This window comes from Drosophila rhopaloa, unplaced genomic scaffold (assembly GCF_018152115.1).
Source record: "Drosophila rhopaloa isolate 14029-0021.01 unplaced genomic scaffold, ASM1815211v1 contig_115, whole genome shotgun sequence".
Taxonomy (NCBI): domain Eukaryota; kingdom Metazoa; phylum Arthropoda; class Insecta; order Diptera; family Drosophilidae; genus Drosophila; species Drosophila rhopaloa.
The window spans coordinates 15,840,054-15,857,957 of record NW_025334990.1 but is presented as its reverse complement, the minus strand read 5'-3'; the positions used below and the strand labels follow the sequence as shown (position 1 = coordinate 15,857,957).

Here is a 17,904-nt window from a genome sequence, read left to right as displayed (position 1 = left end):
ATTGACAGGCCGCCTTCGCTCCCTCTAAAATCGTTCCTCGTTTCTATGTTTCTGTTTTTAATTTCATTCAATTATTGTGCTGCACTGCAAATGAGTTTCGATTTATTCAAAAATGTAGTTCGTGTAAATATCATTGCTTTGCTAATTGTTATTCTGTGTATATAGTAATGTATATGTAACATTTGTAATTCCCCCAACAATTTCACCGTCTGTATAGGCTAATCTGTATTGCTTGCATCGGCTTGAGTTTTGTATGCGAGTAATCTCCTATATACAGCTGAAATGTCAGATGCTTCGCTTTCCGTATCCTACTGCCTCTAATACTGTCCTGGAGTTGCGCTTAGATCCCGCTAGGATATGTCCACCTTACTTCACTTCACTCCTCTCTCTTCCATGGCTTCGCTTCGTTTTGTTTTTTTTTTCGATTATTAAATTTAAATTTATTTTCAATTTCGATTTGATTTTGAGTTGTATTTGCAATTTACCAAAAGTTACGATTCAAAATACCAACTACAGTGTGGAAAATTTACACAGAATAAATAATTTAATACATTTAATTTTAATTTGCTTTCATTTACATTTACAAATCATCCTCGCACCGCCTTTTGAGTATAATTGTTCGCATTTTGCCTGGGCAATTGTTAGCTTTAGTTAATATACGTTTAAATACAGATGTTGGAGTTGCTATAAGTACAAAATACACTTTAAAACTTAAATGAGCGCTTCGTTGGTGCTTTAAAAATAATCGTTAAAATTAGAGTTAGAATTATAAGTGTAGAAAACAAAGCAACGCAGCTTTGTGCACAAAATACTGTTCAAACGATGGATCGATCGATCGAATCGGATCGGAAATTGGTAGACAGTTTTTGTACGTGTTCATTTGTCATTTGCCAGCGTTCATTCTGTCGGGCGCCTACTGTAGATGGCTTCTTAATCGATACGATTTTTAACTGCTAATTTATGTCGGCTAATAGTAAGTGTTTATACTGCTGCTGTTTTTGCGCCCTTGGATGCTTAAAAAACTAAATACAATTTTTCACTTGCATACTTGTTGATGTTGTTCGCCTTGGCTGATGATTTAATTTAATCAAAGATACCTCTTTCAAAGGTCTTGACCGACGTAGGACGTTGAATACTCTCGCGTGTATGTTTATATATCTACTATATATAAATATATATTAATGTGTGTATGCTGCGCTTCTAGACTATAACTAACCGTCTCTATCCACCCTAATTATGTACAATCTCTGCTTAATCTACTCTAATCTCTTGACCAAAATTGTGCTGCTTCAGTTAATGCTGTTGTCGTCTCCACGGCTCCTTCGTCCTCCTCTTGCGATGTGGCAATCAGAGTGACCATCTCAATGGGATGTGTGGCTGTGCCGGCCATGTTGTTGGTGGTGGTGATGGTGGTAGTTGTGGTGCCGGTGGCTATGCTGCTGTTGGTGGTAGCCATTTGGATCTGTGGCGGGCCGATGGTGGTGCAGGATCAGGAGTGTTTGTCGGTCAGCTCGCCCCAACGCGACTCAAAGAACTTGCGCATGCCGTGCCCCGCTTTGCCAACGGGCGAGTCGTCCTCGTTAAACATCTCACAGTTATCGAAGATCTGACGCACATCCACGCAAAAGTCCTCACGGGTTTTATAGCTATTTAAATAGGGGTACAATTTGTCAGTTATATATAGGTTTTTATATATTTTAGCTGATGTACTCACGTCAAATCCAGCAGTTTCTTTTTGATCGTGGACAAGTCCATGGGCGATTTGATTATTTTGCGATATGTGGGAAACTGCTTGGTGTTTACTGGCAATAGAAATGGCCACGAGTCCTCATGGAGCTGCGAGAATAGAGAAACAATATATAGCTACCTATTAAAGGTTCAGTAATCTATGCTCACCTCCATTTCCCCTAATAGCGTCTTGCAGACGGCCAGCTCCTTCATGAGCTTTTTGGTGGCGTGCTTTTCCTTCTTCTCCTGCTTCAGCTTCTCCTTGGCCTCCTGAATGGCATGTATGTTAATGGGTGGTGGCGACATTTGGTTGGTTCCCGTTCCCACTCCGATGGCCGGTGGCGAGGGCATGGTCATCAGCGGATGCGGATGCTGTTGGGGCGGCGACTGGCAGGCGGTTACGTGGAGGGCGGCTGTGGGCGAGGCCTGCATGAGCAGCGGTGTCGGCGGCGGTGGTGGCGGAGTGGGCGCCGGCGTCGGTGTGGGCGTTCGGGTGCGGGTGGGCGTGACGGCCCGTGGTGACATGGCGACCACATTGGCGAACTGCATCGCTGGTGGCACCGGAACCGGCACCGGCACCGGGTTAATCAATCCAGCCGAGAAATTGCCCGCCGCAACTGGCGGATAAGCCGGATAACTGCTGGGCATCACACTGGCATTGGCTGACACATCTTCCAGCAGCGCCGCCGTGCCATTATTGGGCGGGGGGATGAGATGCGCTTGGAAGCGGCTGCTGCCGTCGACCGAGTTGTTGGCATGATGCTGGTCATCGTAGGTCGTGGCCGAAGCAACCGAGTGCGCCGGACTGCAGAGAGCAGAGGCATTATAAACTGGAACCCGGACCGTGATCTCCGCCGCCCCCTCAGCCGCCCTCAGGCCCCCACACTCACCTCAGAGGCGCCGCCGGCAGCGAATTCATCGACTCATCGTGCGAGGAGTTCAGCGACGGCGGCTGCTGATGATGATGATGATGGTGGGTGTCCCCGCCTGCCAGTGGAATCTGCTGTTGCTGCTGCTGCTGTATGTGCTCCATGCTCTGATGTGGTGTCTTGCTGCTGTCGCTGCGCCGCTTGGCTGAGCCGCCCGAGTCCCGTTCCCTGTCCCGCCTGGATTTGCTGCTGCTGCTGGCCGTTCCGCCAGCACTGCGTTTCTTGGGCGGAGGCGCCCGGGAGATGCAGCCATGGCAGTACCACTTGCCACGCGGCACCTTCAGCAGCGGGGGAATATAGCAGTCGGCATGGTAGGCACGTGGACACAAGTCGCAGTAGATCATCTTGCCCACCGGCGAGGGACGATGGCCGCCGCAAACGATGCACTTGCGCTCATTGGTGGCCTTGTTCACGCACTCGTAGCAGTACCTGCAAAGAGGAGATGTGGAAGATTAACCAATTGTAGACCAAGGTAGAGTTCAATTTTCAGGTTATCGTTTTGGGAACAGAGAGTAACAGTGCCACAGTTTTTCTCAACGGTTAACGATCAACGCTTAACAAGACAACGCGGATTAATGTGTTTTTCTTTTTAGAGTCTATGACATGTGACATGTGAGGAATGAGGATGTATAGAGAGATTGAGGGGACTGGTACAGGTACTCACCAATCGCCATCGGGAATGTTGTCCATCTTGGGCTTGAAGCAATAGGTGTGATAGCCCTTGTCGCAGCCGTCGCACAGTAGCAACTTGTCCTCGTTTTCGCCGGACGTGCAGAACTGGCAATTCTGGAAGGAATTGGAATATTTGCTAGAGTTTGTATTGTTGGCCGAGGAGCGTCTACGTTTGCCGCCGCCGCCACTCTTCTTCGTCGTCCGTTTGCCAAAGTCCGAGTCGGAGTCGCTTGTGTTTGAAGTGGAGGATGGGGATAGGGATTTGGATTTGGACATGGTTTGGATAAGGGCTTTTGTTGTTTGGGTTTGTTGCTGTGAGTCCTGTCCATTTTGCGCCAGAGCCTTGAGGTTGATTTTGATGCTCAGCGGTGCTTTGTTCTCTTGCTTTTTGGTTGGGGTTTCTTTCTTTTTTCCATTGGTGGTCAATTGCTGCTCCTTTTTCTTCTTTTGCTGCTTTTTGTTTACGGGTGTCGCCTGCTTTTTGGAGCTGCTCTTCTTCCTGCTGGACTTGTTTTTTGTTGCATACTTTTCGGATGGCAGTTCGAAACGGCTCGTTTTGAGGGGTGGGGAAATCAGTCGTGGTGGGTTTGGTGGATTTTTTTTGGAAGGGGTTTAACGGTTATCGGTAAACGGTAACGGGCAACAAAAGCATTCATGTATATGTGTGTGTGAGGAATGTGGGTGTGGATTATGTATGTGTGTGTGTGAGTACAAGAGCGTTAAATTTTTGTATATTTTTTTAACCAGAACACCATAAAACACCACAAGCAACAAACAAGTCAAACATTCAGCAAGAGACAGTTAAGAAAGAAAAATAAAATCGGAAGAAGAAACGAACAAAATTTAAATTAATTTCACAGGCAACTTCCAGTTTTTTTTGAGATGCAGAGGGGCTTTAAAAACTAATTAGCTACAAAGCAAAACAAAAAAAGGGCGCGATCACGATTGCTACTTAAAAATCTATTTGAAAATATTTTAAACTATGTTGTATATGCCTTCAAACATTACATACGATTCAAAATTCATTCAATTTCTACTTTTTAATAAACATTTTGTACGAAAAAAACAACTACATCTAAGCCTCAAAATAATTAAAGTATTAGAAAGCAAGTCTAAAAATTGTTTAAATGAGAACATTACAAAAACTAGTTCAAATAATTAAAATTTAAAAAACAGTTTAACATTTTGTTGAACTGAAAAAGTTGAATCTCAAAATATATTGTTTTGAACAGCCGAAAAGAATATAAATAAATAAATAGATATTCCTTTTACATAATAGTTACAAAGCATTTTGAGGTTGGTTGGTTTAACAAAATATTAATAACAATCGTGATTTCAACTCTCCCTTTTTTTAACGCTTTGGTTTCAGTTGTGGTGAGTACGGTTAGTATGTTAAATTTAAAATGATTATGCAATGCCTGTGTGTATAAATATGTGAGGGTGTAATTGGTGGGTGTTAGATTGTGTGTGCAGCCAAAACAACAATGAATGGACCACAAAAAAAAAGGGACGGGTGCCAAGCAGGTTTTCGGTTTTATTTCTGGGGATTTCAAAGGATTCCAAAGGATTCCAAATCTCTCCTGGTCTTACCGCTTTCATAATGCTTTTGTCCCAGGCCACGCAGGATTCCAGGACGTACAGGGCCATGGCCAACTGGGCGGTGGTGTGCGATCGGGAAACTGCATCGCGCCACTGAACCAATCCTTTGGGAATGTGCTCCACCTTCTCATCCCGATCGCTGTCACAATTGCTTGCCGGTGATGCATTGCCGGAGTTCGGTTCTCCACTGCCGGATTCACAGGGGGTTACTCCTCCTCCGGGTGCCGCGTTGCCTCCTGCAGCTGCGGTTCCTGTTCCCGACGATGCTGCTGCTGCAGCCAGAGCCATTGTGCGTTCATTGAAGGATGAGGGATTCAGGCTATTGCCCGTTCCCGATCCCTGTTGCTGCTGCTGTTGGGCCAACTGTTGCTGCTGCTGCTGTTGCATCTGCAGGAGATATGCTGCCGCAGATGCGGAATTCTGCGTCTGGGTTGTAGTATGCTGGTTCTGGGCAATCACCGCCAAATGGGCATCGCCTGTCTGAGAGCCCAACGGAGGCTTTAAGTAACGCCGTTCGATATTGGCCTCCAAATCGATAATCCTCTCCCGAATCATGGGTATAATGCTCACGAAATCCTCTTCGCTGACATCCTCCTGCGAGTCCAAAGTTAGTTCACTCTCCACTCGGTTGGGCAATTGCCAGTTCTTCAATTGCATGGAAGCACTGGCCACCTTGTCCTCCAGTGATTCCAATTGCTCGATGAGGGCCAGTTCCACCCGTTTTGCCACCTTGGGATTCCAATCGCCCTTCTTGTCCGGCATTAGAAATTCCTCCGCAAACTCGGTGTCAGATTTCATCTGATAACTTACACCCAAGGGTTGTTCCAAACCAAGGAATCGCTGGAGATTCTCCTGCAGTTCACGTTCCCTTAAGCCGGATGGATTAAGGGTTTTGAGCAGCTGTCGCAACTTCTGTTCGTCGTCCAATTGCCACCAGCCGTATCGCTGTCTGCGGGGCACATAAACACCATGAACTCGTTCAGGAAAACCAGCCAACTTGACCTGCTCCAGCAGACGATGCTCATCGGGGGTCATGGAAAGAGGCAGCGGTATGTCGATGGGTATATAAGTTTGCACACTGCTCAGTGACATATTGGCTATATTGTGGTAATATGCCTGCGAGAGCGCCTCATCCAAACGCAATTCAATCTTCGGCTTCACATCGGCTCCCTCGTTGGCCCCTCCTCCCGTATCCGGGGGCGCATCAGAGCGCAAGCGAAAAAACTTCTCCTTGCGAGCCAGCTCATCTGCATCCGTTTCCATTTCGGTGTCGGTCACCTTATCCAACTTCAGCTTGGCCTGCTCCTCATCATCTTCAGTCTCATGGTGGCGATGAGGAGAGCCCAGACCGTTTTTTGACTCCACCTTGTGGGCCTTGTACTCCTCCACCTTGGCCAGCATTTGTTTTTCATCGAGGCCGCTAAGCGAGAAGATGCACTCGTTGCCCAGTTTGCTGGTGTCCACTTTGCATTCGTCCATGGGAATCGAGTAGTACTGCATGTTGTTGATAAGATCCCAGGGATGACCCTGCAGCTGCAGTTGGGCAGAGCAGTTGTGGTTCGCAAAGCTGTTTTGCAGTTCCTGGCCCACCACGCCGCCCTCCTCCGCTGGCAGTTCACTGATCAGCGGCACTTCGCGGCGGACAATGGAGAACCACTTGGGCGTATCGTCACCACTGGAGGTGGAGACTATGATGCAGTCATCCTCCTTCTTCATGTCCTCCATCTTGATCACTGCTTGATTAAAGTTTTGCTGCGGCTGTTGCTGCTGTCCTAATCCCAGATTCAAGCCAGTTTCCAACTTATCACAGTTGTCGCTTCCATTGTTGTTGTTATTGTTATTGCTGTTGTTATTATTGTTGAGGGTAGGCGGCATCAAGATGCCGGGCATGGCGGGTATCTTGATCTCCGCCTCAAAGTCCGTCTTGGTGGCTATCATCGTCGTGGGCGGCGGACCCATTAGCTCCATCTCTGATTTAACCTTGATCTCGGGTCTGGGAGGTTCTACTTTGGGCAGTGGCGGTGCTGCATCATCATCATCATCGCCCAGGTCAACAATCTCCGGTTCTACCTTGTTGATTTCTGTCACATCATCATCGTCATCATCCTCTTCTTGATGGGCATTTTGTTGATTAGTTTCAGTCGGCTCTACACTCTGAGCTGAAACTCCATCTTCCACTTGGGTGAGAGATTCATCCACCTCCATGGGTTGTTCAGTGGACTCCTCCACTCCTGATTTCTCTTTCTGTGAGCTCTCCTTCTCGCCAACTGCATCCTTTTTGTCATCCATGCCCTCCAATGCCTCATGATAACCGCAAATATCATTCTGGGCCGACTCAAGAGCTTCAATGAAGATACCACCCGCCTTGGGCAACTTCCAGTAGCGACGCCAGAAGCGATCCTGTCCAAAGCAGGCGGCTCTCAGCTGATTGGTGCTCTTCTCCAGCGCCTCTTTGCAGTTAAGCGAAGCTCGCACAATTTTGTCCAGCTTCTTCTGCAACTCATCGGCACTCAAGCGATTGTCCTCGTCCTCCTCGACATTCGTGATCTCCGAATCCAAGTCGGAGAGATCATCGTCGATAATGCTAACATCTTGATGGTGTTCATCGTTAATCGAATTGCGTGCTCCGCTTTTCTTGGCCTGCAGCAGGGCATTCATCTCTCCTCCAGTTCCACTTGTTGTTGGTGTGCTGGATCCATTAATTTGATAGGTGGGCGTAGCCATATCCAGTTTGTTGGGCGTGAGACTGTTGTCCGCTTGGATGATGCTTTTGGCCGGGCTCACGAGGGATTCCTCATCGACCACGCCATCCACCTCCATAGGCTGCTGCTGCTGGGGTTCCTTGGTGACCGCCTGCTCGTCCTGATCCTCCTCTTCGGGCTTCTCGCCATTGGATGAGCCGCCCTTGGTCGCCTCTCCATCTGTTTCTGCTGCAGCTGCTGCTTCCTCGGCTGCCGCGGCCTTGGCTTCCTCCTCCGCCTTTAGTCGCTCTGCATCCAGCTTCTGCTGCGCCATCAACGCCTGCATCGCTGCCTCACGTTCCGCTTGGGCTCGTTCATAGGCCTCAATGCGAGCCTTGCGCATGTGGAGTGCCTTGTACTTGCGCACCTTCATGTCCGTCATGTACTTCTCCTTGCGCATCTGGGCGCAGGTCTCCAGGCTGCCATCAATCTGGCGAAGCACCGCCTTGTTCATCAGCAGATCATTGCAAAGGTGGGCGAGCATTTGGGCTTTCCGGGTGGGATTCAACGCCACGAAGGGGCGATCCTTCAGCGAGTGCGACAGCTTCCAGGTGTCGTTCTCGTGAAGGAGCTTGTAGTACTCCTGGTTCTTCGCTGAATGCGAGTGAGTGGCGGAATCGGCATCTAGTTGATGATGATCGGGCACTCTCCTCTCCCGCTCGCGATCCACAATAATGCCGTGCATTTGGCGCACTTCACCTGTGGCCGTGGCATACAGATAGATCCTCAGGATCTCCGACACATTCGAGTTGGTTATGTCAGCATTGCGAAGTGATTGTCCCAGCAAAGTGGTGTGGCGACCGGGATTTGGAACTCCCGGGTCCTCAATGGCACAAACCAATAGATGCGTCATTACCGACAGCAGTTCCTCTTCAGCATCCGCACTGCTATCGCTGATTAGAGCATCGTGAAGATTCTGCAACGAGGGCAGCGACTCCATGTCGAAGCCCAGAGTCTCCCCGAAGTTGTGCAGGAATTCGAAGACCATTAGCAAATCGGCCATCGCCTGGCCGGGCAGACGGTTGCCCGCAATCCTGTCCAGCTCTGGGATGTCCAATTCTTGCGGCATTTCCGAGTCCTCGTTGGGTCTTCGAATCAACTGCAGGATCTCTGCATCTCGTTTCCGCTCCGCCATGCGACGCTCACGGAGAAGCAATCGATCCAGCACCAGCTGGTGCTTCTTCTTTTCGCGATCTTCAAATTTGCGCCGCAGTTCTAGCATTCGGATGAGACTCATGTGCTGACGACGACGCTCCCGTTCCTTTTTGAAAAAAAAAAAAACGAATTTCAATGAGTTTGGTACACTCTATAAAATTTTATTCCTAGTTTTCTTACCATTTCGGCAGCCAACAGCATTTCTTTCTGCTTCTGCAGTTCCTAAGTTAAATTTATAAAGCAAAAGGTTGATGTTAATAAAATGAAAATGTTTCACTGATACCAAGAAGGCAATGTTGGGCTTTGATGACCCCTAGTATGAATGCAAACATAAATAAATCAGCGAAACAGCATAAAAAATCCCTCAAACTATGATGAGGAATATAGTTAGAACGAAACAATGAACATATTTTTGAGAACCATTAATTTAGATACAAAATTTAGAAAATTCCTTTTTAAACAGCCCAAATTACCTGCCTTGTATCAGTATACTAAGATGTATCTTTAAATTTCTTCACAACAATATAGGATAGCGGGGCCAGAAACTAAGAAAAATTCGGAAAGCCCCCTCAACAAGGATATACTATTTTCTACCCCAATTTTAAACGGATATGGAACGGAATAGGATCAATAACTGGACAGAAGGTAAGGCGTTATGTACCTGTTCCTTGGCTAAAATGGCCTCTTGACGACGCTTCTCTTTCTCCTATTGCAAAATAAAACACAAATTATGCACTGATTGTGGACAACCAGAAGTGAACTCGACTGACCTGTTGCTTTTTCAGCAGCTCCTCTTGCTTAAGGCGATCTAGCTCCTCCTGACGCTTTTTGCGCTCCTAAAAAATAGTTTTTTGCATAAGAAGATAAGCTTCATAAGAGTTTAACTTTCTAAATTACTTCGACGGCTTGCTGGTTCTTGAGCTCCTTGTCCTTGCGCTGCTGCTCCAACTTGGAGTTCTTCTCCTGGCGCGCCTTCTCCTTATTTCTGGCCAACTCCTCCTTCTGTAGCTTTTTTGCATCACGCATGGCCTGTTGCTGCTTGGCAATCTCGATGCGCTGCTCCACATTAAGTGTCTGGCGGGTAAAAACCTTCAGATCCTCTAGCCGCTTGGCCACATCCTCGTCCGTCATCCGAATGTACTCGCCGTCGTTGGCATACGGCGGAGGTGCAGGCTGCAGGAATGAACCAACAATGGCTCGCGCGGAGAAACTAAAGTTCTCACGACTAAGATTCGATGGCTGCTGCTCCAGGATCTGTGGAAAGTTAAACAAATTAGATGGGTTCTCGATGATTGCTTAATGAATGTGTTTTCAATCGTTGCCAATTTTTAAATTGTTTGGTTAAGGTTTAAATTAAAAAAAAAGGTTTTAAACTCCGATTATTAATTTCTTGTTTTTGTTTTTATCGTTTCTGTGTTTCAGGAGTTACAATATTCAAAAAAGTCGCCCTACAAACTCACAGCAAAAACCTGTCCGTTGCTTTTCAAAGGCGCCGTGCTGCCCGGTGCATAATAGGTGACCTCGCCACGGATCTGACCCTGCTTGGTCAGGCCACGGATCACGGTCTCCCGCTTCCAGCCCAATTCCAGTGGCACCCTTAGCTCTGCCACATTAAGGATATTGGCATCCTCACTCTCCGATTCGGAGAGACCACTTTCGGCCGCCACACTCTCCGAATCCGTGGAGGTCTCCATGTGGGCATTCGCCTCACTCAACGCCAAGCGTATTTTCTCCTGGAAAATTGAGTTAAGAATTAAAACTAGTTTTATTGGTCACTTCTCTATTAACTTACGATATCAGCACCCTGTTGAAGCAGTTGTTGGGTTGCCAGCATGGGTTTGAGGCCCACAGCTCGGGATTGAGCCAGCAGCGAAGCCACCGTGTTCTTCTTGGGCTTTGATACACCGCGTCCAAGGTTGCGAGGTCTTCCCTCCTTGTAAGATGACGATCCTCCTCCGGAACCAGATCCCGAGCCACCAGTGGCTCCTGTGCCAGCTCCTGCTGGAGCCGGAGACGTTCCTCCACTGCCCGAGATGGAGCCACCTGGCATACCTCCAGCTCCTCCCAAGGCAGCCGTTATAGAACTCAAGCTCTGCAGGCTATTCCCGCCTTGGCCACTGGCGCCTGCCTGATATTCGCTGGCCAGCCCTGCCAACGCTGCACTAGAAGAGGAGGAGGCTCCTCCTGCCGGAGTTGAGGAACTAGTGTTGCTCTTATCCGAGGGTTTCATGGAAAGATTAAGTGGCGCATCAAAGTCATCGATGGTGATGGGATTCGAGGCTGAGCCAACTGCTCCGCTGGGTGTCAAGGCGTTGGCATTAGCCTTCAGGCTGAGATTCACACCTCCCGAAGTGGGCGCCAGATCGGTGGTGAGGTCGTGCACCTCTTTTCCCTTGCTCGAGAGGTTGTAGGCCCCGTTGGAAGTGATAGTTGGTGGCAGTTTGATCACCTCGACGCGATCACTGGAGCTCTGGTTGAGCAGGTTGCTTCCTGCCGAGGAGGAACTGGTGCTGGTCGTGGCCGCCGACGAGGAGCTGGCCTTGCTTACAGTCAACTGATCGAGGGGATTACCGCTCATGCCCGGCAGGCCGACCAGACCAGCCATTCCTGGGATTCCGGCTGCCCCCAACATACCGTGAAGTTGCTGCTGCGCCTGGTGTTGCTGTTGGGCCTGCTGATGTTGATGCTGGGCGGCCGCCGCCATTGCCGCGTACTCCATTTCGAGTCTGGCCCGTTTCGCGGGACTGAGCCCTGGAAATGCAAGCAGAGAGGAAATGGCATTTGTGGTGCTGTCCAGCTCTTTTTGTGCTTGTGCTTGTTGCTGTTGTTGGAGTAGGTGTTGTTCTGCTTGGTGTTGTTTCTGTTGTTGTTGTGTTGTTTGCTGTTCTGTTTCGGAAATTGTCTTTTTGCGACCGCGCGAGGTAGTACCAGGTATTTTGGGTCCCACAATCGAGGACGTGTACTTGATAATCTCCGTGTCCGGTGGTAAACGAACTCCGAGCAGGGAAGGGTGCTCACTACCAGTGCTGTTAAGGGATAATATATTTAGTTTTTGTAAATATATTTGAACTATTAAATCTCTTTTACCCCATCATGTAATCCTTGGCGTTGGACTTGCCCCCGGATCCCGACGTTGAAGTGTTACCGCCCATTTGCTGCTGCTGGGAGGAGTGATGCGGCGAGGAGGTGACCGTGGCGGATGGTGATACACCTGTGCTAGCCGCAAACGCATTCATTGCCGCCTGCATGCTCTGCTGTGGCGTCATTCCCAAAGCTCCAAACTGCGACAGCGAATTAAGGGCGTTCAGCGAGGGATTGTTCTTGTCCCGGTCCTTGCCGGATGAAGAAGACGAGGAGCCTAATCCCGCGTGTGGCGACATCAGCGGATTGCTGCTAGCCAGACTGGGATGCATACCTCCCAACGATGAATTGCTGGCGCTCACACTGGTCGATGCCTTGCCACTGGACATCAGGCCACCGCCGCTGCCCATTCCCAAACCATGGCCATGCATCGAGGAGGAAGAACCTCCTCCACTGGACTTTTTGCCGGACGAACCACTTGACCCCGAGCCTGAAGCGGCGGCTGCCACGGCCTGCATGGCCAGGAGCTCCTTGTGCAGGGTCACCGGATCGTAGGCAGAGCCAGGATTGCTTGCCATGCTGCTACTCGTCATGGTCGACGGTTTTCCATAGGCGCTGGCCGTGCTCTATGAGATAAATGTCTTAGTTATATTGATTACATTAGTAATTATGGTAGTATATCTCACCTTGTAACCCCCGTGACCTCCGCTGTTGGTGGATATCGAACCGCTTCCAGTGCTTACCGACGGAATGCTGGTTCCCGGCACTCCCACTCCAAATCCGTGCATACTGGCCAGCGCCGCTGCAGGATTATTGGCCGCTGCTGCTGCTGCCGCCGCTGCTGCCGCATTCAGGCTATTGGCCAGGCTCTGCTGTTGCTGTTGTTGCTGCTGGGCAGCTCGCTTCTCCTTTCGCGACTTGTTCGACTTGCTGCCCGAGGAACTGGATGACGAGCCACCATTGCCACTTCCTCCACCATTTCCTCCGCCGCCACCTTGTCCGAGTACACCTGCTCCTCCGCCCCCGGCACCCCCACCTCCACCACCACCACCCATTCCCATTCCAGCTGGTCCAAAGGCAGCCGCCAGATCGGGATGGGGAAAAGGCGAGAGACCCGAGGCCTGCAGGCGACTAAAATAGTCCTGGGCAGCTAGCTGGGCCATCGACCACCAGCCTGTAAATGGATTAAAAAGAAAGTTGGAAAAGGGTTTGTATTATTATTAATTAATCTTTCAGCGACTTGACGCATAATTGAATTAAGGTTTCATCTATTTTTAATTAAAAGTTTAAAGAAATATTCATAGATCGCAGAGTCGTCTTGTTTTTAATAAGCATTTCAATAACTACATAACTACTTTTATCAACTATATTTACTTTTAAAAAGTAATTTCATTTACTTGCTATGTGGAAAAAAAATTAAGAAATATATCAAAATATTTGTGCTAACCATTTTTCACTGCCCTGCTCAGGGAAAAGCGGTAAGGCCAGTGTAAAGCTAACAGCCAGCTACTGAACGTAATGCTCTAGGAGTGTTTTCTTCAAATGCTTTGCACGATAAACAAGACATTTGCTGTTATAACTCCATATAAATTACATGAACTAATTTTTAGATAACAAGTTTTTTTTGCAACCAAGCGAAAATCGAACTCGCGTGTATTTTTATGATGATTCATGGGACGACCGCGCTTTAACGCTCTGCGCCAAAGCAGTCGCTAATTTATATCGTAATTTCAGCATCTTGGGGCGCACTACTAAAATACGGAATGTGCCGACATTTTACTCACTTGCTGGATGCAAACCGGCCAAACTGGCGGCCTGGGAAGCGGCCACTGCCATCGTGTTCTGGTGATGATGGGCGCCCGCCGCCGCCGCGGCTGCAGCGGCCATCGAATAACGGTCATTGGCAGAAGCGCCTCCGGCTTGAGGCAATAAACCCAATCCTGCAGCAGCGGCGGCATTAAACTGCGAGTTGAACAGTGGATTGGAGGCTGCTGCAGCTGCCGCTCCAGTTGGATCACGTCCCCAGTAAGCTTAAAACAGGAGAAAATATCAATTAAAATCACATTAAAATACCGTATTATTTAATGACTTACCAAATAGGGAAGCTGCATCTAGAAGGCCGGTGGGGTCATGTGGCCCCCCGGCTCCAGCACCCCCTCCCGCATTTGAGTTTTTATTTGAGTTTTTGCCATCGCTGCCATCGCCGGCATTTTTGTTCATGTTCAAAATCTCCTAGTTTTTAGGACAAACAGTTGTGCGTAACATGCGTTAGGAGTCTGCAAAAAAAATAATTAAGAAACATTTATTGAAGAGATTATTTTAAATTGAAAAATGGCTCATTAATTCAAAATAAAACAATGTTACTGGTAAAAATTTAAAAATAAAGTAACAAATTATTGTTTGTTTGATTTATGATTTATTGTAATTAAAGTCACTTGCAATTCCAAAGATACAATTCATCAATCGGTTTCGATTTTTAACTTCTTTCGCTCTTCGCCTTTTACTCCACTCTCTGTGTTGGCAATGCCGCTACGCTTGGGCGAAACTCGAGCACAAAGCAGAATCGGTCGAAATATGAAAAGCAAAACAAAACTAAAAAACTACAAGCCAGTGAGAGAGACAAACAAACACACGCACAAAACGGAAGCAGAAGTTGCTCTTCTTACTAATACACCTGCACTTTGGTGGCAGAGAGGCGAATTCATCGCGCAGCTCGCCGGCGAATTCGAAATTTACGCACAAAATTGCATTTTGTTAAACAATAAAAGAAAAAATCCCTCTTGCGAAGCGAAGAAAACTTGAACTTTTTCAAGTCATGCGCAACATTTAGCACTGCCACAAAAAAAGAAGAAAAATAATATAAGGAAAATCCGAGACACCCACACACACATGTAGACTGCAGGCAATGCATACACAAGGCGAAAAAAGAGAAAAATTCCGTTCACAGCATTTTGCACTTTTTTTTTTAAGTAGGGGGTTTTTTCACCACTTAAGCCAATTCATTCATGAAATTTGTAAAGTTCTCTCGCTTTTTTTCCTTATGGAGATTTAACAGACAAGCTGTCTGCTGTTGTTTTTTGGGCTGTTAATTGCCTTTGTTTTTATTACTTGTGCTGCGACAGCAGTTAATGGCATTTGTTTACACTGGCTTTTGCATTTTGCGCGATTTATTTCGATTTAAATGTACAATTAACAAAATATTTACAAGCGCCGCTCAACGACGCGTCCGTCTGTGTTTGTGATTTCGCGGCGAATGAGCGTGTGGAGAGTGCGGAGAGCAGTGGAACCGCAAGCGGCGGCGGACCAGTGGAAATGGAACGCAAAGGGAGAGCGCGGGCGGAAGAGAGAGGGCGCTACTCCGTTTTGTTGTTGCCACGCACAGTGGTTGATAATTGCACTTTTCTTTTTGTCATTACTTTTCTTATTATTAGTTCTACCGGTATTAATCACTTTAATGAGCCAACGTTTAGCCCGCTAAGGTGGGGCTCACTGTGGCATACTAATAACTGTAATTGCGCACTCTTTTTTTCATGCTTTCTTTTGGTTTTTTTGTTGTTACGCATCGGCAGGCGACAGATGTGCGCTCTTAACAGTGGAGAGGGTATGGGGTGGCAGTCGAAGAGAGACAGGGAGGGGGGAGTCTGCGAAAGAGCGCTGCCAATTTATAACAAGAAAAAAATAAAACAAACGGACTTAGCGGCTTGATACAGTGAAACTTGCTATGGGACTAATATTAAAAGGAATGTAATTAAGAAAATGTATTGTTTATAACAAAGTTCAATATATCTCACTAAATAGAAGATTAAAACACAAATTGACTTTTATTATCTTCAAAATTACTCTATTATTTTATAAGCTAATCAAACTTGTATAGGTATCTTTGAGATAGTATGTAATGGACTAGGTAAATACATTCAAATTATAGTTTAAACATTGCTTCTGAATGGTCTCCTACCTTAAATAATTGTAATCCCACTTAACTTGCACTTTCAAGTAAGATTGGCTTTATCGGAAGTAGCACTGTAAAACTTTGCCTTTTGTCTTCTTCTTTTTTTCGACTTGGGCTTTGCTTTTGGGTTCACCCAAACCGCAAGTGGGAGGGTGAAAGGTGGAGAAAGGGAGTAAGCAATATGATTCGGGCATTTGTCTTTGACACTGCCACACTTCGCTGCCTCTGCCGACGTCGCGGGGCGGCAGCGCATTCAACGTCGACGCAGGCTATTGGTAAGGTGTGTGCGTTGTTCTTGTTCTTGTTGTTTCTATTTCTTTTTGCACTGTGTATGTTTGTGTCTCTGCTCACTCCCTCTACCTCTCTCTTTTCACATCAATATTTGTGAGTGACAGCAGCGAACAAATGTGAAATTCTTCTCATATTGTGCTGGCGTCACTCCACCCCACCCCACCCCCTTCATATCCCCTTTATCACCCACCCCTCTGAAATACCCATTGTTGTTTGCTCTTGATTATCTTCTCTCTCTAGCTCAATTGGCCGACTGTCTGTCCACCGCTCATGAGTTGCCTCTATTTCTTTTTTATTTGTTGTATTTTTTCCCTGCCTTTTTTCTTGGTTTATTTGTGTGCCCATGTGTGTGTTTGCCTCCATGTTATACCTTAAATACCCACACAAACTCAGATATCGCCGCCTATTCGTTTGATTTGTCGTTAAACAATAATTTACGTCTGTTTTTTCTTTGTTTAATAAGCTCGAAAAGCTAATCAATTGATTAAAAATCCAATTTAATGTTAGTTTAATAACTAATAGATAACTAGTAAACTAAAAGGTAAGGATTTATAAAGCTAAAAGAGTTTTTTTTTTCTTTAAAATAATCTACAAAAAAAAATTGTTCTTATAATTTTAAACAATAATCTTTTATCAGAACACCTTGCCATTGAAAATTGTGTCTTTTTATATCTGGCAGTTTGAAATGTTACTTAGTAAAGTTGAACTGTAATTAACAAATATGAGTCAGGTTATTTTACTAGATATTTTCAATTAAGAATGCAGTAATTGTTGGAGCTGTAGGTCAAGTTTAATATTAAGTATTTTTGAGTTTCACACAATCACAAACAAAAGATTGGTTGTATTTTTTTGAATCGCTTCTCATGCTCCGGAATTCTAGGGGTTTTTTGATTTTATGTACAAGATAGGTTCTTCTGGCTTTCTGACTTAACTTCTGCGGATTCTTCTACTTCTGGATTCTTGTTCTTTTTTGCCCTATTGTTGGTGGCGGCTTTTTTGCCCCATCCAGTGTGGGAATGTGTGCGAAAGAGAGGCGTGAGTGCTTCTGACTCTTACTCGTTTTCTTTCTTGTAGAGTGAGTGAGGTTATTGACTCAAAAAGCCATATACCCCGGCCACTTTTTTCAGCGTCCAGCAAGCCTGCAGTCTGCGTCATCGTCTGGCGCGATCTTTAGTCTCGTTTCCCCATCCCCTGTGCTTTAACCCCTCTCCCCTTTCAACGCTTCTGCAACGCCTTCAGATCGAGTGCAGCAACAACAAAAAAGTAACCACTTCAGCTGCAGCAACAAGTTCCAGTTCATCTTCTTTTTTTCCATTTTTTTATTAATCAATTACTGCTCTGGGTTTTAGTTTCCATTGACTTTTCAGATTTTTGGCGCGCCTTACTCGTTAAATCACAAAATATTAATAGAATACTGTTCAATATAATAATAGTAATTATATAAACTAAAATTTTGGATCCTTTTATTACTAAACTATCAATTACCGCATTAAATCAACAATTTACTGAATTTTTTTATATTTAAAAGTTCAACCAAGTTTTAAATTACTTAGAACAATTATTTAAGAATTAAATTCCATTGATGTCTTAAAAAACATAAAAATCTACTTTCGTAGAAAGAAAAACATATATTTGTTTCCTCTTTTAATACCTCTTCTTAAACTTTAATTCTAAACAAGGAGTGAATGTTTTTCGTCATCGTCATGCAGCACTTTAATCTGCCTTGTTATCTTTCTCCATTCATTTTGATCATTTTCAC

The 17,904-nt window shown here is 46.2% G+C and overlaps 1 protein-coding gene across 6 annotated transcripts in view; it reads right to left on the bottom strand.

Annotated features, from left to right (window-relative positions):
- Positions 1 to 540: 540 nt before the first annotated feature.
- Positions 541 to 17,904, bottom strand: part of LOC108044822 (bromodomain adjacent to zinc finger domain protein 2B) — a 37,761-nt gene continuing 20,397 nt past the window's right edge. Inside the window, exons 2-17 of one of the 6 annotated variants that reach the window (XM_017123968.2) lie at positions 13,999 to 14,181; positions 13,690 to 13,935; positions 12,592 to 13,079; positions 11,912 to 12,531; positions 10,617 to 11,850; positions 10,285 to 10,557; positions 9,722 to 10,078; positions 9,595 to 9,660; positions 9,486 to 9,530; positions 9,005 to 9,046; positions 4,920 to 8,930; positions 3,322 to 3,854; positions 2,619 to 3,086; positions 1,897 to 2,533; positions 1,715 to 1,836; positions 541 to 1,646 (exon numbers count right to left, since the gene is read on the bottom strand). In XM_017123968.2, the coding sequence (XP_016979457.1) occupies positions 1,490 to 1,646; positions 1,715 to 1,836; positions 1,897 to 2,533; positions 2,619 to 3,086; positions 3,322 to 3,854; positions 4,920 to 8,930; positions 9,005 to 9,046; positions 9,486 to 9,530; positions 9,595 to 9,660; positions 9,722 to 10,078; positions 10,285 to 10,557; positions 10,617 to 11,850; positions 11,912 to 12,531; positions 12,592 to 13,079; positions 13,690 to 13,935; positions 13,999 to 14,125 (9,426 nt within the window). In that variant the 5' untranslated portion in view covers positions 14,126 to 14,181 and the 3' untranslated portion in view covers positions 541 to 1,489. Of the gene's footprint in view, positions 1,647 to 1,714; positions 1,837 to 1,896; positions 2,534 to 2,618; positions 3,087 to 3,321; positions 3,855 to 4,919; positions 8,931 to 9,004; positions 9,047 to 9,485; positions 9,531 to 9,594; positions 9,661 to 9,721; positions 10,079 to 10,284; positions 10,558 to 10,616; positions 11,851 to 11,911; positions 12,532 to 12,591; positions 13,080 to 13,689; positions 13,936 to 13,998; positions 14,182 to 17,904 lie in introns of those variants that run through there. The other 5 variants (XM_017123970.2, XM_017123971.2, XM_017123969.2 and 2 more) reach the window with 5 other exon arrangements.